Source organism: Sardina pilchardus, chromosome 2 (assembly GCF_963854185.1).
Source record: "Sardina pilchardus chromosome 2, fSarPil1.1, whole genome shotgun sequence".
Taxonomy (NCBI): Eukaryota; Metazoa; Chordata; class Actinopteri; order Clupeiformes; family Clupeidae; genus Sardina; species Sardina pilchardus.
Genome location: NC_084995.1, coordinates 45243319 through 45268318, shown reverse-complemented (window position 1 = coordinate 45268318; position 25000 = coordinate 45243319). Strand labels below are relative to the sequence as shown.

General features: G+C 45.0%; 2 protein-coding genes across 2 annotated transcripts in view; both read right to left on the bottom strand.

The window, feature by feature from the left end:
- Positions 1 to 7012, bottom strand: part of LOC134099894 (zinc finger E-box-binding homeobox 1-like) — a 21536-nt gene extending 14524 nt beyond the window's left edge. Inside the window, exon 1 of the mRNA XM_062552925.1 lies at positions 6900 to 7012. Within this exon, the coding sequence (XP_062408909.1) occupies positions 6900 to 6957 (58 nt within the window). The 5' untranslated portion in view covers positions 6958 to 7012. The remainder of the gene's footprint in view (positions 1 to 6899) is intronic.
- A 5562-nt stretch (positions 7013 to 12574) lies between these two features.
- LOC134099884 (supervillin-like) overlaps positions 12575 to 25000 on the bottom strand; it is a 71876-nt gene continuing 59450 nt past the window's right edge. Inside the window, exons 38-44 of the mRNA XM_062552913.1 lie at positions 24683 to 24890; positions 18723 to 18856; positions 18287 to 18442; positions 17580 to 17723; positions 16653 to 16774; positions 16295 to 16450; positions 12575 to 14457 (exon numbers count right to left, since the gene is read on the bottom strand). Of these exons, the coding sequence (XP_062408897.1) occupies positions 14371 to 14457; positions 16295 to 16450; positions 16653 to 16774; positions 17580 to 17723; positions 18287 to 18442; positions 18723 to 18856; positions 24683 to 24890 (1007 nt within the window). The 3' untranslated portion in view covers positions 12575 to 14370. The remainder of the gene's footprint in view (positions 14458 to 16294; positions 16451 to 16652; positions 16775 to 17579; positions 17724 to 18286; positions 18443 to 18722; positions 18857 to 24682; positions 24891 to 25000) is intronic.

Here is a 25000-nt window from a genome sequence, read left to right as displayed (position 1 = left end):
ACTGTTAGCACCAGCTAGCATTAGCAATACTGTTAGCACCAGCTAACATTAGCAATACTGTTAGCACCAGCTAGCATTAGCAATACTGTTAGCACCAGTGCTGTACCTGTGCATGAAGACTAGTATTATGAAAAACAAATAAAAATGTAAGGTAATCATGAAACCCCTAACACACACACACACACACACACACACACACACACACACTACAGCATACATCTACAAAATTACACATACATGCACACACACACCACAGTGTTAGGATAGGTTAGGGTCACATGGTAGGGATAGCACTGAACGGGGCTTCAGTGATGTCACTACCTGTGGCTAATTGGTAAATGACACCTGTCCTCTCAATCAAGGAGATTGGGACAATAGGAGCCTCTCATGCAGCGTTTATACGTCCTCCCTCGCTCCTCGGGCCTCTCACTGATCTACATAAAGAAAGATAGAAGAAGGGATAGACTATCCCACTGTTGCCGCCCCATCATTCTTTATGTAGATCAGTGAGGATGGAGGCCCGAGGCCCGAGGGTCCGAGGGAGGACGTATGAGCGCTGCATGAGAGGCACCTACAGTAGAGTAGAGGCACACGGTGGGAGCATGAGAGGCACCTACAGTAGAGTAGAGGCACACGGTGGGAGCATGAGAGGCACCTACAGTAGAGTAGAGGCACACGGTGGGAGCATGAGAGGCACCTACAGTAGAGTAGAGGTACACGGTGGGAGCAGGGCGAAGGTTCTCCATTTTCCTTTAGCCATGAACTGTGGCATTAGGACAATCGTTCGCATCGGATTTGACACCACTTTAAGAGAAAACTAAAAACTGAATTTACAATCCAAACCGGCTTGGGCTGGCCCTAGTAAAGAAGAGCACCGGGCAGAGAGTGCCAGCACGCCACAGGTATGCTGACCGCTCTCTGAGGGTCTTGCCAAGCTGACACACACACATCGCATTCACACACGGTTAGGACCTACTTCCAGGTCTGTGCACCACACGTACAGTAGGGCTGGCGTGCAGGGTAGCGGTTGGGTCTTTCTGTGCTTGTGTTGCTTTGCTGGGTGGCGAGTGCTGAAGGCTTCAGCTGTATGTGGAACAGCCTGGACAAAAGTGAGCTGTGGCCTCACCGCATCGTAACAACAGCACACACAAGCGCAATCTCTTCCCAGGATAGCTCCTCTCCTACTGTAGCTCCTAGTGGCAATCTCACACACCTGAAGACCACTTACCATGCTCTCCCCTTGACCTCTTCCCCCTCTCCTCCTCCACACCTCCCTCTCTTCCTCCTCTCTTCCTCCCCTCCCCTCCTCTCCCCTCCTCTCCTCCTCTACACCTCCCTCTCTTCCTCCTCTCCCCTCCTCTCCCCCCCCTCTACACCTCCCTCTCCCCCTCCTCTCCCCCCCTCTACACCTCCCCCTCTCCTCCTCTACACCTCCCTCTCCCCCTCTACACCTCCCTCTCCCCCTCCTCTCCCCCCCCTCTACACCTCCCTCTCCTCTCCACCTCCCTCTGTTCCTCCTCTCCCCTCCTCCTTGTACCACTCTCTCCTCCTATTACACGTTGATTAGAATGTGAACACTCCATCCTCTAGTGCTATTGGCAGTTATACCGCCTAGCTAAGGCCACACATCACATGGTGCTGCACACACACTACACACAAACACTCACACATATGCACAAATGCACACACGTCACATAGTGCTACACACACACACTACACACAAACACACACACACTCACACATATGCACACACGCACACACGTCAGATAGTGCTACACACACACGCACCACAGTATACTATGCAACTCCACACAAACACACCACAGCATACACTCTTCTTTGTAGTATAGCCAGTGTTCTGAAACTCCCCTTGACCTCTTCCCCCTCTCCTCCTCCACACCTCCCCCCCCTCTACACCTCCCTCTCCTCTCCACCTCCCTCTGTTCCTCCTCTCCCCTCCTCCTTGTATCACACTCCATCCTCTAGTGCTATTGGCATTCATACCGCCTAGCTAAGGCCACACATCACATGGTGCTGCACACACACACACACACACACACACACACACACACACACACACACACACACACACACACACACTCACACATACAGTATGCACACACGCACACACGTCACATAGTGCTACACACACACGCACCACAGTATACTATGCAACTCCACACAAACACACCACAGCATACACTCCTCTTTGTAGTATAGCCAGTGCTCTGAATGTCCATTTAGAGTGTGTGTCTGCACCAGTGGAACTGAGAAACTGGGCCACTCGTTTTAAGCATTTCAAAAACTCATTTCTGAAAGCCGTCAAAAGCGTATTTCACTCGTCTCAGTGGAGTGAACGTGGGCTGTTGCGCAAAGAAATGAATTAGGGAGATGATCTTCATCTCTGTTAACCAAAAGCTAGTTTTGCTGACATCGTTAAAGTGAAATATGTCTCCATGCAGGGTACTGTCAGGCAGGGAAGTGATGAGCTTCTGCAGGTAGCCATGTTCACGTCACCTGGGTCACACAGAGGACCAGCCCTGCTTGCTCTGGTGTTTCTGTCCCTCCCATCAAACTGCATCAAAATAGTGTATTTAACAGCCAGAATTTCACTATTTTCCCATAAAAACACTTCCAACATCCCTGTAGCTCTGGTGAAGTATGAACTCTGGCTACAGAGCACAGCACACCTTTCATGGTCAGCCATCAGTAACAGCATACTGTGACTTAAAATGGCCTGTGCGATTACATTTATAATGAGTAGCTATATGTAGCCATTAAACACGTTTATAATGACCAGGCTATAGGTAGCCACTAAACGCATTTATAATGAGTAGTTATAGGTAGCTAATATATGCATTTATAATGAGTAGCTATAGGTAGCTAAAATATGCATTTATAATGAGTATAGCTATACCAATAGGTAGCCACTATAAGCATTTATAATGGGTAGGCTATGGGTAGCCTCTAAATGCATAATGAGTAGTTATAGGTAGCTAATATGTGCATTTATAATGAGTAGCTATAGGTAGCCACCATAAGCATTTATAATGATAATGAGTATTATAGGTAGCCACCATAAGCATTTATAATGATAATGAGTATTACAGGTAGCCACCATAAGCATTTATAATGAGTAGGCTATGATAGCTAATATTATAATGAGTAGGCTAAAGGTAGCCTATACTATTGTAGTGTTACTATGTAATAGAGGCGATTACAGAGAAATATAGGTAGGCCTCCAGCATGAACTGTTCTGAATGAGTTGTTTCCGATAATGCAACACATTGGGCTTAGCAAGAAATGTGGCAATACTTACTCACTACAAACAAGTGATGGGACCCCTGACACACACACACAAATGGTAATATGTAGGCTACCTTTCCTATCTTAAGTGAAATGGTGATGCTTTTTAACTGAGTATACTATGTATACACATAGACTACACCACTGCACAACATGTATCCATAAAACTACACACACACACACAAACAGATACACATAGACTACACCACTGCACAGCATATATCCATAAAACTACACATACACACACACACACACACACACACACACACAGATACACATAGACTACACCACTGCACAGCATATATCCATAAAACTACACACACACACACACACACACACACACACACACACACACAGATACACATAGACTACACCACTGCACAGCATCTATCCATAAAACTACACACACACACACACACACACACACACACACACACACACACACACACACACACACAGATACACATAGACTACACCACTGCACAGCTTCTATCCATAAAACCACACACACACACACACACATACACATAGACTACACCACTGCACAGCATCCATAAAACTACACACACACACACACACACACACACACACAGAGGGAGAAATACACGCCACAACGCACACACACACATACCACAGAATACATCTACAAAACAACACACATGCATAGACACACACACAAACACACAGACATTATCTACAAAACAACACACACACACCAGACCACACATCTAAAAGAAATGTGCTGCTACCTCTCTCAATCTGATGCACAAACAATCCTGGCAAGGACAGTGATCTCCAACCTCCTGCACTGAACAGCTACAAGCACAGTCATCAGCACTTGATTACAGTTCCAAATGCTACTCTATTATTTACATCGTTGTTGTTGCTGTTGCTAATAATAATAATAATAATAATATCAATAATAACAATAATAATAATGAAAATAGGTTATCAAAAACCAAACAAAGTCAGAAAGATATCTGTGAAGAGTGTGTTTCTATTGCGCGTGTGGTTTAATCCTTCTCTGACACGGTGAGTGTGCCTGATGCGCTCTGTGTGGCTGTATTTGCAATCAGGGTTCTGTCATCACCGGTGTCAGTAGGCTACACGCTCTAAATCAGCGGACTAGCACTAACACGCGAGCGGACGCTTTTCGTGTATTTGTCAGGATTATTGTTTTCTGGTGGTTATTTTTTTTACTGAGAGAATATCAAGTAGAACACCTTTTGGAGGTGTTGCATCACCTAGAATACCTGGCCCCCGTCTCGGCACCGCGCGAGCGATCGTCTGCCCCGCCCCGCCCTTCCGTAGCGCATAGGCGGTCTCGAGCGCCCGCGAGGGCCGCTCGCTCAGCACCGCGCGGTGAAATTACATAAACTAACCAGCTGACGGGAATCATAACGTTGGGCTGCCTGCTGAAACAGCACGAGTCATCTGTAACGGTAAAGTAGGTTACCGTTCTCTCCGGCAACCACCTTATGCGCGCTCCCGTCGGCCGACTCGCGTTCTTCACCGTTATGTATTATTATTATTATTATTTTTTGTATCGCGGATGGGGAATTGCTCCGGTGTAACAATCATACAGGGGGACAAAAGGGGAATCTACACAGACGCACGCGCGCGCGCACACACACACACACGCACACACACACACACTCAAACACACACAGACGAAGTGTAGTCTGGGATAGGCTGACTAGCGAGATGAGAGGCAGCACAAATCACAGCGAATAACGGTCTCTGGCTGGATACCTAGCCAGCACTCGCATGCGTGCAACGGAGCACCATATTTTCCTCTCCTCTCTCGTTCGCTCTACCTGCGCAAGTGGCCATGGGCTTTGACGTCCGCGTGCTGCTTCCCGTCCCACTCCTCGCGGACTCTGCTTCGTGTTCTCGGTCCCACGGAGAGATCTAGTCCAGCGATATGGCCACGGATATTCTTTGAGAAAGAGAACATTTGCTTCCGTTCCTGTCGCTCTCTCTCCTGATCAGGTAAACACTGACGGCTGCCGTGCGCTCGCGATTGGGCGGTTTGACGCTCAGACGCACGGCGTCAGCGCGTGCAGGAAAAGGTAGATCCTTTTCGTTGTCGGTGCTCACGTAAGGCGACACCAGGGCGTGTTATAGACCATAAATTGTGGGAGAAAGTGCTTTCTGCTCGGAACAGTTCTTCAGAAAGTTTGACAACAGGTAGGCCTAGGCACTGGACATGCAGCAACTGCCTTTCATGTGACTTTGTCCACAAAAGGCCTAGATTGTTTTAACACCACCACCAACAATAACTAAATAACAAGAATAATAACAACAACAATAACATTATTATTAGTATTACTACCATTATTATTATTACTGTTATTAGTAGTATTACTATCACTATTATTATTTCTCATAATAATAGTATCATTGGTAGTAGTAGTGGTTATAATAGTAGTCGTAAAGCTATAATAGCAGCAGTAGTTAGGCCTATAATAGGCGACTCTGGCCCAACAATTATTGTGAGAATCTCTCGTGAGCGTGGGTGAGAGATTCTGACGTTTCTGATTCTTAGCCTACATAATTGTTTGCGATATGTGAGCCATCAGAATTGGAGCTTAGAGCTTAAGTGGTGAGTTTACAATTGCAGTTGTAGCCTATAGGTGACTGGGGCTGATTAGGCAATATATTTGATTACAGCAGGCACTTTGTATAGGCTCAAACCCCGGTTTAAACGTGCTTCCTCGTTGAAAAGGAAGCAAACGTTGCGAGGAAGTCCTTCCCCTTTCACTGGGCTACACCTGCTTAGCATCAGCCGCCAGCCACCCACTACACAATGCGCGAACAGGCTGCTCTCTGACGGCACTGGTAGCCTACTTTAGTTTCGCCTTCTCACCAAGGAAGCCTAAAAAGGAGAAAACTCGGCTATAGTCATCGGGCCAAAGATCCCCAGCCTGCACTAGCGGCTCAGTGTAGTACCCGTGTGCTTGTGTATACTAGGGAAGCAATCAGTGCAGCCTTTTCACCTTTAACTAAGTTAGGCTATTTCAGAGCCCTTTTCACCGATGGAGCGAACACGCACGACTGAAGCTCCTTTCTTTAGAATGAGCCTGGGAGGTGAGACTTGAAGTGAAACCCGCCAGCTAGTCTGTCGCCAAGCCATATTGATTATTAGTGAGAAGCAGAACGAGTACAAAGCATTTGGGGAAATGACAGTGAGATGCTGTGAGCTTTGTTCCTGTGAGTTTGTCTTGGATTGCAAAGAGATGAGGCGCCAGATAAGGGAAAATATTGCGTAATACACGAGAATAAAGTGGTGTGCAGTCTACCACATGACAACATCGACGAAGAGAGAAAACAAAAGCGACTGCCCCGTTCCAAACAACTCTTTCCAGATAACGGTATAAGGAGAAGAAGCACGGGCGCCCCTGGCGGTGGACCGAATGCCAGGCAGGTAGAGCTGTATAACGGGACACCGCCACACTGAAATTCACTCCCAAGTAGCCCGCTGAACTCGCAGCTTATAAAGAACCTCCAAAGTTGCTCAACAGCAATAAAAACACAAACGGCTGCTCCGTTGGGAATCGCTTGCTGCTTTCAGATGATTCTCGTCTACTTACCACCGTTTCGCCGCGGGTTCGCCTGCTTTCGCCGTTTGCACCTGGGTCCCTCCGCCATGCTACCCGCGTTCAGCGCGATTCTCTGCCTGCATGGCGGTGACTCTATGGGCCCCTCACTTTCTCTACCCCTTCCTCCACTCTTCACCCCTCTCCAACCGCCCTCCCCTTCACCTGGTTTGCGACACTGGGCTACTTTACGACATCACCTTCTACCGCTGGAAACACCTCATGAGTTGAGTTGACAGCCCCCGCCCCTTGCCACCTCTACTCTTGCCGTGGAGACCAGCCCCCGCGTACACATTCACACACACTCACACTCAAACTGCTGTAGCGAGACCCGTTTCCCGTTAGAGCTCTAAGCAGGTGACAGGTGAAGCGCAGCAGGTAGGCTATGCCATAGGCCTATAAACATATCGTCAGCATTCTAAAGTTTGGTTCCGCTGGCCAAACCCCACCCATCCACGGCGAGGACAAGGGAAAGCCGGTCATGTGGTTTGGGTTGTCTGTTAACCCTTGATGGGACTTTCGCGCCTCAACCGAGGGCTTACCCACGGACAGTAAAGGGCTTAGCCGAGATGTGCGGGGCGGGAGGCTGTATGCACAGGCATCATGACCTAAAGAGATGTTGCCTAGATATAGCCAGGCTGCACTGTAATTATGCGATACACGCATGTGGCAAAGATTAAATCCTTCTAATAGATAGATAGATAGATATATTCATCCGTTATTCATCCCCAAGGGAAAATGACAGAGGCGTTTCAGCAGCAATACTTTTTCTCAGCGCAGGGAGTCAAAGATAGCATAGTGAGAGTGAGGTGGATTGGAGTTAGTTCAACATGTACAGCTACGGTCTATCTGTTTTTGTTTTATTTCTTCTCTTCTAGCCTATAGCCTTCAACACACACAAATTAAACCAGGGAATAGAAGAAACATAGCCTGCACGCGCGCAAGCGCACGCACGCACACTCACACTCACACACACACACACACACACACACACACACACACACATGTTTGTAAACCAGGCTTCTCTAATAGGAATGCAAAATACTCTAAATAACATTTTGTGTAAGAGAATACAGCCTGTACGAACAGAAATATCAGGAATAGGCCCTCAACTAAAGTTCATAAAACATCTGTACCTCTATCACAACTGTATTTTGAAATTGATATTACAATAATTTCTTTATTAAAAAAGAATATGTCAATAAATGATCAAGCCTTGGACTATTCCGTGGCACCCCTTAGCATACGTCACGGCACCCACTGAAAAACCATTAAAGACAATAAAGAACCATTAGAATAGTGCTGCTTCTCCCTTTGAGAGGGCCATTTTGACTTTAGGCTTTGGACATGCAACACGGCACTCAGACACATTGCAAACATTCAACATCCATGCATTACTGACAACTGACTTGGACCCATCTCACACTCCTTGTTGTTCGTTTGCTAGTAGTTTATTTGATTTGGTTAATAAATCCATATTTTAGTTCAAATCCTTTTGGCTCCCTCTGTTGTTGTGGCCTTACCCCTATGTAATAACAAAATGTATAAACACCCCTCTCTAAATCTCCAGCAAATAGGAGTGCTGGACATTGTTTGTGAATACAATAAAAGTCAATGTTTCTGGTTCACAGTTGACATTTTGTAATTTTTTTAGATTGACACAGTTTTATGGTTTGAAGTTGATGGATGGAGAGAAAGAAAAATGTATATGTTTTCAGAATGTATGAAGTAGGGTTAGGTAGCGGAACCATTGGTCAACAGTGAATGTATTGAACTATCTGAAATATTTATCCTCGTCAACAAAACGGCACAAATTAAGTCATGACTTGCTTTCATAAATTGTGGCATATTTTGTTTTAAAATGTATACACACTTATTTCAAGTCTGCTACATAAAGAAAAATGTGTATGTTATTTTTTAGTATAACTATTAAATTGCAAAGTGTAGGTGTGTTGGCTAGTGGGTCAGCCAATCACTCCTGCTGAGGGCAAGTGTGTTATAATGGGCCACTCCTGCCCTCTAGTGGTGTAGGGAGATACAGCCCAGTCCCAGGCTTCACTCAGATTGCACCACAGAGGCAAAAAGGAGCTGCGTACTAAACTCCTTAGGTTTGGGATTATTGTTATAAGAGGAGAGGCGTACTAAACTCCTTAGGTTTGGGATTATTGTTATAAGAGGAGATGGGTACTGTACTTCTTAGGTTTGGGATTATTGTTGTAAGAGGAGATGGGTACTAAACTCCTTTTATACTAAACTCTTTATGTTTGGGATTATATTGTTATAAGAGGAGCTGCGTACTAAACTCCTTATGTCTGGGATTATTGTTGTAAGAGTTGCTTCAATCCCGAGCTGGGCGTGGACCCTTAGTTCTAGTGAAAGCAACTCTGAGTTCTTCACCATTCCTGAGTCCTGACCTCAACCCAACAGAACACCTTTGGGATGAATTAGAGCAGAGACTGAGAGCCAACATCAGTGTATGATCTTACAAATGTGCTTCTGGAAGAATGGTCAACAATTTCCTTAAACACACTCCTATGCCCTGTGGAAAGTCTTCTTAGAAGAATTGAAGCTGTTATAGCTACAAAGGGTGGACCAACATCATCCCTGCTGAACAAAAAAACAGCAAGAAACCAGTTTATGCTGGTAGCTGGTTTTAGCTGGTTTTAGCTGGTCTTTACTGGTTTTCTTCCAGCTATTGCTGGTCTTTGCTGGTGTAGCTGGTTAGGCCACCAGCTAGATATGCTGGCGTGACCATCTGAGGAAGCTGGTTGTGCTGGTATGACCAGCCTGTCGTGTGGGATACAGCTGGTTTAAGATGGTCATGCTGGTGACCAGCCTGCCAAGCTTGACAGAGATGGTCATGCTGGTTTAATTGCTAGAATGACCAACATGAGCTGGCATGGCCAGTAAAAACCAGCAATGTAGACCAGCAACACCAACTAAAATGACCAACTTGAGGTGGTACGGCAAGCAGAACCAGCTGAATTACCATCGTAAGCTGGTTAAACCAGCTGAAGGTGTGTTTTCACAGAGTTTTGCTGGTCTAACTGGTCAACCATCAGGGTGGTCAAACAAGCTGGTTAACAAGCTGGTCAACCAGCAAACTACCTTTAGCTGGTCAGGCTGTGTGTGTGTGATATATAGAGAGAGACCTTTAGCTGGTCAGGCTGTTTTTTTCAGCAGGGATATTAAACCCTGTGGATTAAGAATGGCAAGTGACCCAATACTGTTGTTCATTTTGACCCTTAGTGTTTTTATTTACTAGAATTTGCATTTCTTTGCTTTGTTTGTGAAGCACATCGAATTGCCTTTGTGTTATTGGCGCTAAATAAAGTTGCCTTTCCAGATCCCTATGCCTGCTAGACTATTAAAGGAGACATAGAATGGAAATCATTTTGTCTTGGTGTTCATGAATTAGGAGAGGTTGTGCGTAACCAAAGAGCTATCATGAACATGAGACATGGTTGTGCCTCCTTCATATGAACATCTTGAACTTAGAAATAGCCACAAAAAATGGGCGATTTAGAACAAAGCCTGCTTGTGATGTCAGATATCACAAAGCCATTGAAGTTCAATTTGTGGTAGCCAAAGAGTCAAATGGATCATTTCAATACACAGTCTAGATATAATTAATAATTAATTTAATTGGGCTTGTAAAATTGCAATCGAGTTCATTTTTTATGAATCAAAGTTGAATACTATTTTAACATCAGAGAACACAGTACTCAACTCATCCATTCTATGTCCTCTTTAAAACTGGCATAGCCTATAGCTGCACACATGTCCTCTTTAAAACTGGCATAGCCTATAGCTGCACACATGTCCTCTTTAAAACTGGCATAGCCTATAGCTGCACACATGTCCTCTTTAAAACTGGCATAGCCTATAGCTGCACACATGTCCTCTTTAAAACTGGCATAGCCTATAGCTGCACACATGTCCTCTTTAAAACTGGCATAGCCTATAGCTGCACACATGTCCTCTTTAAAACTGGCATAGCCTATAGCTGCACACATGTCCTCTTTAAAACTGGCATAGCCTATAGCTGCACACATGTCCTCTTTAAAACTGGCATAGCCTATAGCTGCACACATGTCCTCTTTAAAACTGGCATAGCCTATAGCTGCACACATGTCCTCTTTAAAACTGGCATAGCCTATAGCTGCACACATGTCCTCTTTAAAACTGGCATAGCCTATAGCTGCACACATGTCCTCTTTAAAACTGGCATAGCCTATAGCTGCACACATGTCCTCTTTAAAACTGGCATAGCCTATAGCTGCACACATGTCCTCTTTAAAACTGGCATAGCCTATAGCTGCACACATGTCCTCTTTAAAACTGGCATAGCCTATAGCTGCACACATGTCCTCTTTAAAACTGGCATAGCCTATAGCTGCACACATGTCCTCTTTAAAACTGGCACAGCCTATAGCTGCACACATGTCCTCTTTAAAACTGGCATAGCCTATAGCTGCACACATGTCCTCTTTAAAACTGGCATAGCCTATAGCTGCACACATGTCCTCTTTAAAACTGGCACAGCCTATAGCTGCACACATGTCCTCTTTAAAACTGGCATAGCCTATAGCTGCACACATGTCCTCTTTAAAACTGGCATAGCCTATAGCTGCACACATGTCCTCTTTAAAACTGGCATAGCCTATAGCTGCACACATGTCCTCTTTAAAACTGGCATAGCCTATAGCTGCACACATGTCCTCTTTAAAACTGGCATAGCCTATAGCTGCACACATGTCCTCTTTAAAACTGGCATAGCCTATAGCTGCACACATGTCCTCTTTAAAACTGGCATAGCCTATAGCTGCACACATGTCCTCTTTAAAACTGGCATAGCCTATACTGTAGCTGCACACATGTCCTCTTTAAAACTGGCATAGCCTATACTGTAGCTGCACACATGTCCTCTTTAAAACTGGCATAGCCTATACTGTAGCTGCACACATGTCCTCTTTAAAACTGGCATAGCCTATACTGTAGCTGCACACATGTCCTCTTTAAAACTGGCATAGCCTATACTGTAGCTGCACACATGTCCTCTTTAAAACTGGCATAGCCTATAGCTGCACACATGTCCTCTTTAAAACTGGCATAGCCTAAAGCTGCACACATGTACCTGCTAGAGTATTAAACCCCTCATAACAGCAAACATAATTTGAACATTCTTTCTGAGAAGTAGAATCACTGCCTTGCGCAGAGGTGGAAAACCCCGGCTTCAGTGAGTAAAAGTCCGATCATGTATTGGATCTACCTGTGCACTTAGCACAGGTGATCTCATCAATTAGCTGCTCTACCTAGCTGAAGAGTTGTGCTAAATAGAATGAGCTGGTTTAAATGAATGGTTGGCCCAGATATGTGGTAGGACTTTTACTTTCAGAAGCTGGATTTTTCCCCCTCTGGTTACGTCACCTTGCTGTCTGCTATCTTATTAGCATGTATTGTGCCATTTCATGATCTTATTAGCATGTATTGTGATATTTCATGATCTTATTACCATGTATTGTTATTTTATGATCTCTTTTAAAGCAACACTAATGTTGTCGTCAGGATGTAAATTCCAGGTAATGTGTGCCTCTTGTCTATAAGCACACAACAGACTGTGTGTGTGTGTGAGAGAGCAAGTGAGTGAGTGAACACTGGACAGACACTTAGAAGTTTGAAACTGCCTCCTTTATTTATTCTTTTATTTCATCACTATTTTATCACAAAGAAAGTCTCAGAAGTGCAGACTTAGACTAGAGGAGCGTTTCTGTATATAAACTGTACATGGAGCAAGGCACTATACAGGGCATCTTACCTCCACCCAAAACACTCCACACCTACACCCTCCTCCACCCAAAACACTCACAACACCCTCCTCCACCCAACACACTCACAACACCCTCCTCCACCCAAAACACTCACAACATCCTCCTCCACCCAAAACACTCACAACACCCTCCTCCACCCAAAACACACACAACACCACCACCGCCAGGGGCCTCGGCGTGGAGAGCTGGTGCTGAGGTGCACAACCAAAAGGACACACACTTGCATGGACACACACACACTTGCATGTAAACTGGTCTGGAGACAGAGAAGGTAAAGTAAAGTAAAGTAAAGTAAAGTAAAGTAAAGTAAAGTAAAGTAAAGTAAAGTAAAGTAAAGTAAAGTAAAGTAAAGTAGGGAGAGGATCCCCAGCGTTGGTAGTGCAGGTTGGCCGGCGCGTTGGCGGACACACTTGAACACCTCTAGCTGGCGAACACACTTGAACACCTCTACTTTTATTACACAGTTACACTCCAGCACCATAGTGACCTCGGACACAAACACACAGGATGTGACCTCAGCACTGCGGTCAGCGTCAGAGGGGGCAGAGTTCATGACCTCTGACCCCGGGTGGGAGGGGCTTCTACGCGCCACAACGTCCATTCCAGCAGGGTGGAGACCGGAGCCTCATCACGCGTCGTGAACCTTGCAAGGAGGCTCTCTTCAAATGTGACTGGTTAATTCACACAGAACTGTAGACTGCATCCAGTGGTGATTGGTGAATACACACAAAACTCTAGACGTCATTTGATTGTGATTGGTTAACACACAGAGAGCTGTACGCTGGTTGGTTAAGGACTGCAGGGTTGTCAGGTTTGAAAAACACAATCCTTTGAGGGCTGCAACCAGTGCTACAGGGTTGCCAGGTTGAAAAAATACACCACCCTCAATGGCTGCAGTCATGGCTACAGGGTTGGCAAGTTGAAAAAAGTACACTTCCCTCAGGGGCTGCAACCAGTGCTACAGGGTTGCCAGGTTGGCAACACAGCCCCCTAGGTGTGCAGGCAGCTGTACAGGGTTGCCAGGTTGGAAAATAACCCCTAGGTGTGCAGCCAGCTGTACAGGGTTGCCAGGTTGGAAAATAACCCCTAGGTGTGCAGGCAGCTGTACAGGGTTGCCAGGTTGGAAAATAACCCCTAGGTGTGCAGGCAGCTTTACAGGGTTGCCAGGTTGGAAAATAACCCCTAGGTGTGCAGGCAGCTATACAGGGTTGCCCTGAGGTCAGTGTGATCAGGCTGCATAAATATGTGTGATGGTTACAAGCGTGTTTCAACTGCGACTTTCACTCCAAGTAGCACACAGAAGCTGAGCCAAGCACAAATCAAGGTCACTCAGACACACACACACACACACACACACACACACAATCACACACACACACACACACACACACACTCTCTCCCTCAGTCACCCACTCTGTCAGATCTATAGTAAATAAGTGCAGGAGCAGCTGCCCTGCCTGCTGTGGCCTTCACCGGAACTGCTTGCTGTACATGTGCGTGCATGTGCCTCAAACTCGCTTGGCATTGGGACAGGAAGTCATCATGATGGGTGGGCGGGGCATCTGGGCATCATCAGCCTCAGGCCCCGCCCAGTGCTTGACAGTCACATCTCCACGGCAATTGTTGCCAGGTTGCTAAAAGAGTCCTTTGGCTTTCTTCAAGTTGACCTGTTTCCAGCCTGGCAGAGCTTCAAACTCCTCCCTCTTCATATCCAGAGCCTCCTGTGGAAACACAACACAGAGACATATTACACACACACACACACACACACACACACACACACACACACACACACACACACACACACACACACACTCCCTCCTCATATCAAAGGCCTCCTATGGGGACACAATACAGAGAAATATTACACACACAGAAATATAACACACACACACACTCTCCCTCTTCATATCAAGGACCTCCTATGGGGACACAACACAGAGAAATATCACACACACACACACACACACACACACACACACACACACACACACACACACACACACATTTTCACTGTTCCTCTTCATATCAAGGACCTCCTATGGGGGCACAACACAGAAAAATATCACACACACACACACACTTTCACTGTTCCTCTTCATATCAAGGACCTCCTGCAGGAACATAACACAGAAATATTACTTACACACACACACACACACACACACACACACACACATACACTCCCTCTCTATCTCTCTCGCTCCTTCTTGTCCAGTGGGCAGACAGGAACACAACACACACACACACACACACACACACACACACACATTAGTGAGAGTGGTGCAGCAGCGTCGGGGTTCAATTCCAGATGTGAGTCTGTGTTGCTTTGGATGAACGTGCTGAGTAAGCACCTGTCGACTTATAGTTTAGAAACATTACACACACACACACACACACACAAGCTTCATATAGTGTCTCTGTTTAAAGGACTACAGGAAAACAATACAGAGAAATAACAAACACACACACCATACAGAGGACTGTTAAACACACACCCAAACTAACAAAGACACACACACACACACACACAGCGATAGAGTGGTCCCATGCAGTTGAAAGGTTTAAGGTAAGCAGTGCGCCTGCACTCACACACAATGAAGCAAAGCCCTGTAACCACAGCAACCGATTACCCATAATCCACCTGCCCCAGAGAAGACTCAGGCCCAAGAGGACAGGAAGTGAACAAAGAGAGGCAGAGGGAACGCAAGCAGCTCATTGGCTGTCCACCTCTGAGTGAAGGCAAGCAGCTCATTGGCTGTCCACCATGGTGGTTCTGTGAGGGTGTGAGTCAGTCAGAGGAACAGGATTTAAGACTCACCTTCCCAGAACTCCCTACGGCTGGGCCTAGAAGTGTAGAGGCGGAGTTAGAGGGGAATCCTGATGACCTGAGGCTCAGGTCACAGCATCAGTTACTTTATATGGCCGACTTGTAATTCCCAACTTGTAATTCCCTACTTTATATGGCCAACTTGTAATTACCAACTTGTAATTCCCTACTTTATATGGCAATTGGTAATTACTAGGTATTTACTAACTTGTAATTACAATTCGAAATGACCGACTCCCTAATTCCCTACTCCTAATTACCAACTCGTAAATCCCTACTCATAATTCCCTGCTTTATATGGCACACTCATAATTATGGACTCGTAATTCTCTACTCCTAATTACCAACTCGTAAGTCCCTATTTGAGTACTTTATAATCCAGTACCTTCCACTACATCCTTGTTAATACTTCATAATCACTTATTACTTACTAATTACTAATAATGTCAGATCTACATACTCGCAAACATTGCATAATTACTCACCTGTTATCACTCGCAACCAACTATTAACTATGAAGAAATAACATACTCTTCCAGGTCTGTGTGTGTATATGTGTGTGCGTGTGTCTGTGTGTGTGTAAACAGACACATGAACACTAATGTGTCCTGGATCAGTGGATCTACACTGGGCACCTTTGAAACACACAGGCACAAAAGATCAGACATGTCAATCACAGCAGCTGACCACTGATGGGGCTGTCCAACAGCCAGAGGGCGGGTTCTTACCTCAAAGTCCTCCTCTGATAGGTAGATCTCCAGGCGCAGGGGGTCGACGCCCTGGGGCAGGGGGCGTGTCTTCAGGGCAGAGAGAGGGTAGATGTTCTGGCACAGGCGGGCAAGGACATCCTCCACCAGGATGATCTGATTACACACCTCCGCCTCCTACACACACACACACACACACACGTGCATATACACGCACACATGCATATACATGCACGCACGCACATTTGTGTGTGAGCATACACACGCACAGAAAAATAAACATGATTAATGATTAAGGCCTTCATCAGAATAATCTTATTATGTACCTCTGGCCTCTACATACACACACACACACACACACACACACACACACACACACCTTCTCTGTGATGTCGGCGATGTCCTGGCGGTGCTCCCAGCTGGGGAACATGTTGGTGAATGTGAGTGGCTCCAGACCAGCATGGATCAGATAGGCCTTAGGGGGCGCCTTCTCATTCTTAGCTGAGATGGAGGGAAGGAGGGAGGGAGAGAGAGAGATAGAGGGAGGAGGGAGAGCGTGAGAGAGAACGAGAAAGAGAGAGCACTAACAGCAGCAAAATATGCACCAGTGGGTCATAAAAGAAGAAAACAACCTCAAACCAGTGAGGCCATCTTACTCTGCTCTACTCTACTCTACCAGTGGTTGTTTTTTCCATTTGGTCTATTCAGTTAATTATTATTTATTTAAGTCAGTTCGCTTATTGCAATGGAATTCCATTGAAAGTGGACAACTGCACCGATCACAACAATATCAATAATATCATGGAGATCTCACTGGACAACTGCACCAATCACAACAATATCAATCATATCATGGAGATCTCACTGGACAATTGCACCAATGGGTCCTATGAGCTCTGTGCACTCGCTGACCTCTGCACACCAGTTTCCTGTTCGCCAACATGGCCGTCAACAAGCCCCTGAAGATGAGTGCTTCAGTTGTACCTTTAGGAGTGCTTCAATTGTACCAAAACGTAAGCAATACAATGTAGGGCACACAAGCCCTAATTTCAGCAGGCAGCTCTAAGGAGTGTGCCACTCAAGTCATTATGAAAGCGATTTCTGCTTCCATCTTTTTCCTAAAAATGTCAGCATGAGGAGGGAAGGATTTTCAGTGAGTACACGTTTTGGTACAACTGAAGCACTCAAAGATGGCAAACCAGTTTCCTGTTGCTGAAAAAGTCAGCTAGTGCACAAAGCCCATGACCCTCAGCTGTTTGTGTGCATATATATATGTGTGTGTGTGTGTGTGTGTGTGCGTACTCACCTCGGCAGTACTGCAGCACGGTTTCCATGGCGCACTTCCTGTCTGCATCCCAGCGGATGTGGGCGGAGCCAGGGCTCTCTGAGTCCTGCGGCCACCAGCCCTGCCACAGGTACACCTCATGGAAGTTATCCACCAGGAACAGAGCTGCACACAGACACGCACACACACACACAGAGAGTATGGTCAGTATGGTCATTCCACAGACTCAGCTACCACTTTAGTGCTGCATTCCATTTGTTCATGCGAGTCGCTCACCGAATTGTGCTCTCAAGCTACTAACAGGAAGTTGCAAACAGAAAGCTCCCTGAGGTTCTATGCCGTTTCGAATATGAGCTGTAGATATGCTCTGATCATTAGCAGCTCTGTGCTACATTAAATCAGTCTTACCAGGCTGTGTGTACCAGGCTGTGTGATGGAGTAGAGGGGTGTGTGTGTGTGTGTGCGCGCGTGTGTGTGTGTGTGTATGTATACCAGGCTGTGTGACGGAGGACAGGTCCTCCTGTAGGAAGGGCTGGGAGATGACGAGATCAGGAGTAAAGGTGTGTGTGTGTGTGTGTGTGTGTGTGTGTGTGTGTGTGTGTATGTATACCAGGCTGTGTGACTGAGGACAGGTCCTCCTGTAGGAAGGGCTGGGAGCTGACGAGATCAGGAGTAAAGGTGCGTGTGTGCGCGCGCGCGTGTGTGTGTGTGTGTGTGTGTATGTATACCAGGCTGTGTGACGGAGTACAGGTCCTCCTGCAGGAAGGGCTGGGAGCTGACGAGGTCGGGCGCCTGGGATGCGTGGAAGAGCTCATGCGCCACAAACTCCCCCGATGAGCTGCTCAGATGGAACAGCCGCGGAGTGAAGTCAAACTTCCCTGGGTCTGAGGACACACACAGATGTAAAGACAATCTCACAACATTAATACAAATAACACATGCACACATCCTGCAGCATAGTCATACACTCTCACTCACTCTCTCACTGTGTCACTCTCTCTCATTCTCTCTCACACAGACACACACACACCCCTACCCTGTAGCATGCAGTTGTAGGCCTTCACACATTCTCACACACACTCACACACACACACACACACACACACACACACCCCTACCCTGCAGCATGCAGTCATATACCTTCACACACACACACACACCCACCTTGTAGCATGCAGTCATAAGCCTTGCGGTCCTTGCGTCCAAGCGCCTCCCAGAAGCCCAGAGGCTCCTCGCCCTCCTCACACTCGTGGATGGTTACCTGACAACTGCTATGAAGCCCCGCCTCCAGTGGTCGCCTGGGAAACACACACACGCTTTTTTAAAAATGATCTTTTACTCTAAAGCATAGCAGACAAAACAGTAGCAATATACAATATGATTAATCAGATAATACAGTGCAGTATATCAGATTGTCTGAATAGATAAGCATACTTAACATTTAGCAAAACAACATTCACAAACTCACTTTCAGATCTCTCCGATGATATAACCATAACCTCACATGTGATTAGTCCTAGATAGCTACTGTAAATAACACACATAGCAGTTTTGTTGGGTACAAGGACAGGATGCACTCCGCTTTATATTAGTCGGCAGGCCAAGACCCTAAAAAAAACTTTTGATGGCATTTTTTGTTAAAAGTTGGCAACCATGCTAGAAGTTATTAGTAGGGTCTGAGGTTCCAGAATCCAGTGGTTGCCAAAATCATATTTATAATTTAAGGTCAAATTTGAAGGTCAAAAAGTTGGAAACAATAGATTTTAATGGTTTGTCTTTTGGGGGGGCTCTATTTTCACGACATCCTTTTTAAAAGTTGGCAACCATGCTAGAAGTTATTAGTAGGGTCTGAGGTTCCAGAATCCAGTGGTTGCCAACATCATTTTTATAATTTAAGGTCAATTTGAAGGTCAAAAGGTCGAAAACAATAGATTTCATGATTCGTCTTTTTTGGGGGGCTCTATTTTCTTGACATCCTTTTTAAAAAGTTGGCAACCATGCTAGAAGTTATTAGTAGGGTCTGAGGTTCCACAGTCCAGTGGTTGCCAAAATCATATTTATAATTCAAGGTCAAATTTGAAGGTCAAAAGGTCAAAAACAATAGATTTTATGGTTAGTCTTTTTGGGGACTTTATTTTCATGGCATTCTTTTTTGAAAAGTTTGAAAGATTTTTTTGATAAATATTTATTTTTATTGATAAATAATTTGGATATATAGACTTGATATGGCCATTACTCCTTTAAGCTATGAATAACACAAAACATTCTCTACAGAATATATTGCTAATGAATAACAAGAATGCTTCTTTATTTCAAGGCAAAATGTCAATGTCAATTCAAATGTCAATTCAGACTGTCTGAATGTTTTTGTAATATATGCAATGTTTTGCAATGTGCAATTTTTGTTGCTGTATTACAAAAAGGCTGTCTCGTCCTGATCATGTTCCATCCCTACATTGTTGAGACATCCATCAGCATCACAACCGCATGCAGGTGTGCAAGGCTGTCCATTCTCAAGGCAAGTGCAGGCATGTGTACGGCACTTGGTTCTACAACCACAAGTTATCAGCTCCAAGCAACTACTTGGAACAGGAGGTTCCTGAGTCACACAACCACCAAGTGTTGGTCTACAACCTTCCAACCACCTGTCTCCTCAGGGATTTCACTGATGGCAGGGTCAGACTATAGGCTACAATGTTTTTGTCGCTCACAATTGTCGCTTACGATCTACCATGTCACACTATATGATTTTAGAACCATGAAAACCTCTACGCGTCTTGGTCGGGAGAGTGGCCACATACACCGAAAGCATCGGTCGCGTCATACGACTCCCGTCAAATTTCTGACAAGCCAGTCTTTTGGTCGGGCTGTTTTAGAACGTTGTGAACGACAAATCGCAAGTCGTGAAGCATGTCACATTATAAGATTCCCTCTGAGTTTGATGTCGTGCCCGATCATTTGAAATCGGATACGACGCTGTAAACTTGTCGGTTACGACAAATGGCCAAAATCGGGCTGATATCGTGTAATCTGACCAGGCCATAACATCTACCTTGTCAGATTGCAGCCATACCTTTGCCTGGTGATTTGCACATGCAAGATGCAATGACAATGCATCACTTGTTGGAGGTAACATTTCCATTGCCTTTTTGCCTTTCTGAAACAAGTCATGTCTAGCCCTGTCAATACCCAAAGATGTGCATGGTGCTTTGTACAGATGGCACAAAAACTCCTCAACGTCACCTTGAGGCCCATCCCAACCAACACCATGTAACAGTTCTGGGTGTTGCAAATACACAGTCCAACATGACTTCTTCCCATGTCCAGCAAATGAGGAGACAGTATCGCAACCAGTTAGGGCATGGAAGCCGAGTACATTATCCACAACTACCCGAGGTAGTTCTCATTGATAAGGTGGACTGGGTAACACTCATATTCCTTGGAAGTCCCACTCATCATCCACACCTTGCAGACTTGGTCCCTAGTGAAGTGAAGGGGCAGAAGGAGGAGATCTGTTTCACGGCACTTCACAATGATGATCTCGTACCCAGCATTAATTACTTCTAGCATATGTAGGATGATGCGTGTGTCAGCCTCCTCATGGTTTGCCTGTAGACCATGAATAATTCCACGTGGAAAGTGTGCAATACAGTCTCTACTCTCGGTTTTTATTTCCTAATGATGTCATTATTTATTGTCATCCGCAAAACTGAAGATTGTTTTATGTAACTAATAACCTAACCGTGTGTTCACATCAGAAGCAACCAGAGTGACGAAAGTCATTATTTCTCTGCAAATAGGGTGGCCATAGCAAATTCTGGCAAGGCAAGTTTTATTGATAGCCTATAGTGCATTTCATACAGGGGAGCTCAATGTGCCTCACATAAAACAAAATAATAAAGCGAAACGAATTGGGTGACCAGATCGAAAAAGTTAAAAGTCTGAATATGCTGATGAACTATGATGTAGCTTGGCGAAAACCAATTGGAATGTACACATTTTCGAATGCCTCAGGCTGACAGGCCAGAGGCTGAAAGGCTATGATAGGCTAAATCAAACATCCCAATATAAAGTCATGAGTGGATAAAACAAATTCATGTTGAAGCGGACTCATGTTGACTCTTCTTCAGTGAGCCCGGCGACCTGGTCGCTTCTGATGTGAGTGTTAAAATCTAAATTCTTTTCACATTTACCTATCATTGTGGCAAGTACCATCTGGAACCTCAGACCCCACTGTTCTAGCATGGTTGGCAACATTTAAAAAGAATGCCATTAAAAAAAACAGGTCCCCAAAAAGACGAACTATAACATTTATTTATTGTTTTTGAGCTTTTGACCTTTAAATTTGACCTTAAATTGTGAACATGATTTTGGCAACCACTGGATTCTGGAACCTCAGACCCTACTGACAACTTCTAGCATGGTTGCCAACTTTTTAAAAAGAATGCTATGAAAATAGAGCCCCCCAAAAAGATGAACCATAAAATGTATTGTTTTTGAGCTTTTGACCTTCAAATTTGACCTTAAATTCTAAATATGATTTTGGCAACCACTGGATCCTGGAACCTCAGACCCTTCTGTTAACTTCTAGCATGGTTGCCAACATTTAAAAAAAAGAATGGCATGAAAAAAGAGGTCCCCAAAAAGACAAACCATAACATGTATTTTATTGTTTTTGAGGTTCTGACCTTCAGATTTGACCTTAAATTATGAATATGATTTTGGCAACCACTGGATTCTGGAACCTCAGACCCTACTGATAACTTCTAGCATGGTTGCCAACTTTTTAAAAAGAATGCTATGAAAATAGAGCCCCCCAAATAGACAAACCATAAAATGCATTGTTTTTGACCTTTTGACCTTCAAATTTGACCTTAAATTATGAATATAATTTTGGCAACCACTGGATTCTGGAACCTCAGAGCCCTCTAATAACTTCTAGCATGGTTGCCAACATTTAAAAGAAAGAATGGCATGAAAAAAGAGGTCCCCAAAAAGACAAACCATAACATGTATTTATTGTTTTTGAGGTTCTGACCTTCAAATCTGACCTTAAATTATGAACATGATTTTGGCAACCACTGAATTCTGGAACCTCAGAACCTACTGACAACTTCTAGCATGGTTGCCAACTTTTTTAAAAAGAATGCTATATGAAAATAGAGCCCCTAAGAAAGACAAACCATAAAATGTATTGTTTTGGAGCTTTTGACCTTCAAATTTGACCTTAAATTCTAAATATGATTTTGGCAACCACTGGATCCTGGAAACTCAGACCCTACTGTTAACTTCTAGCATGGTTGCCAACATTTAAAAAAAAAAGAATGGCATGAAAAAAGAGGTCCCCAAAAAGACAAACCATAACATGTATTTATTGTTTTTGAGGTTCTGACCTTCACATTTGACCTTAAATTATGAATATGATTTTGGCAACCACTGGATTCTGGAACCTATTGTTAACTTCTAGCATGGTTGCCAACATTTAAAAAAGAATGCCATGAAAAAAAGAAGTCCCCAAAAAGACAATCCATAACATTTATTATTATTTTTGAGCTTTTGACCTTCAAATTTGACCTTAAATTCTAAAAATGACTTTGGCAACCACTGGATTCTGGAACCTCAGACCCTACTGATAACTTCTAGCATGGTTGCCAACTTTTTAAAAAGAATGCTATGAAATCGAGCCCCCCAAATAGACGAACCATAAAATGCATTGTTTTTGACCTTTTGACCTTCAAATTTGACCTTAAATTATGAATATGATTTTGGCAACCGCTGGATTCTGGAACCTCAGAGCCCTCTAATAACTTCTAGCATGGTTGCCAACTTTTAACAAAAAATGCCATCAAAAGTGTTTTCTAAGCACATTTCCTGATGTTGACCTGCCGACTATATTTCTGATGAAAACAGAAGAGACTGCTGCTGGGTTTGTCATCAGTTTGTGATCAACTTTGTTTTTATGGCTGTTGGGGTTCAGGCTCTGGTAAATATAATCAAGGTTGTGTGGTGTTGGGGTTCAGGCTCTGGTAAATAGTGTGTGGTGTTGGGGTTCAGGCTCTGGTAAAGATAATCGGGTTGAGTGGTGTTGGGGTTCAGGCTCTGGTAAATATAATCAAGGTTGTGTGGTGTTGGGGTTCAGGCTCTGGTAAATATAATCGGGTTGTGTGGTGTTGGGGTTCAGGCTCTGGTAAATAGTGTGTGGTGTTGGGGTTCAGGCTCTGGTAAAGAGAATCGGGTTGTGTGGTGTTGGGGTTCAGGCTCTGGTAAATAGAATCGGGTTGTGTGATGTTGATGTGCAGGCTCTGATAAGTAGAAGCAGGTTGAGTGGTGTTGGGGTTCAGGCTCTGGTAAAGATAATCGGGTTGAGTGGTGTTGGGGTTCAGGCTCTGGTAAATAGAATCGGGTTGAGTGGTGTTGGGGTTCAGGCTCTGGTAAATAGAATCGGTTGAGTGGTGTTGGGGTTCAGGCTCTGGTAAAGAGAATCGGGTTGAGTGGTGTTGGGGTTCAGGCTCTGGTAAATAGAATCGGTTGAGTGGTGTTGGGGTTCAGGCTCTGGTAAATATAATCAAGGTTGTGTGGTGTTGGGGTTCAGGCTCTGGTAAAGAGAATCGGGTTGAGAGGTGTTGGGGTTCAGGCTCTGGTAAATAGAAGCAGGTTGAGAAGTGTTGCCGGTGTGCAGGTGCATCTCTATGGTGTTGCCAAGGTTTCCATCCAGTGTAATTTCTATTCTTGTCTTCTTATTTCTCCTCAGCTAGTATATAACAAGATAAACTTAACACCCCGCAGACTCCAACAAGAACAAATATTCTCCACTGTCCTAAGAATGGATCATGCTGAAAGTAAGTGCTCTCCTTTCCTGATGTAATTTCCACAGCTCCACTCTTCTTGAACCAGGTGTGTGTACTGGTGTGTGTGTGTGTGTGTGTGTACTGGTGTGTGTGTGTGCGTGTGTGTGTACTGGTGTGTCAGCTTCCTTAATGCAGGTCAGAGTCACATCTACTTACATTACACACACACACACACACACACACACACACACACACACACACACACACACACACACAGACTAAGAGGATAAGAAAACTGCTTTATTCTGCTCTGGGTATGTGTGTGTGTGTACTCACTGCTCTTTGATGCGTTCAGCAGCAGTGCGAGCGACGGCGCGTGTGTGTGTCTGGGCCTTGCATCCGTGCCACAGGTAGATGAGGGATTGCTGCACCCCCAGCAGCACCACGGAGGAGCGCGACCGCAGGGAGCTGCAGTGACACGCCACCTCCAGCAGGTGGCCCTCCACCGGCACCTCACCACGCACGCAGTACAGCCGCCACTCATCTGCACACACACACACCACAGGAAATACTCAGATTTTACAAACACACACACACACACACACCAGAAAATACTCAGATGGTGCAGGCAGGCAGACACACACACACACACAC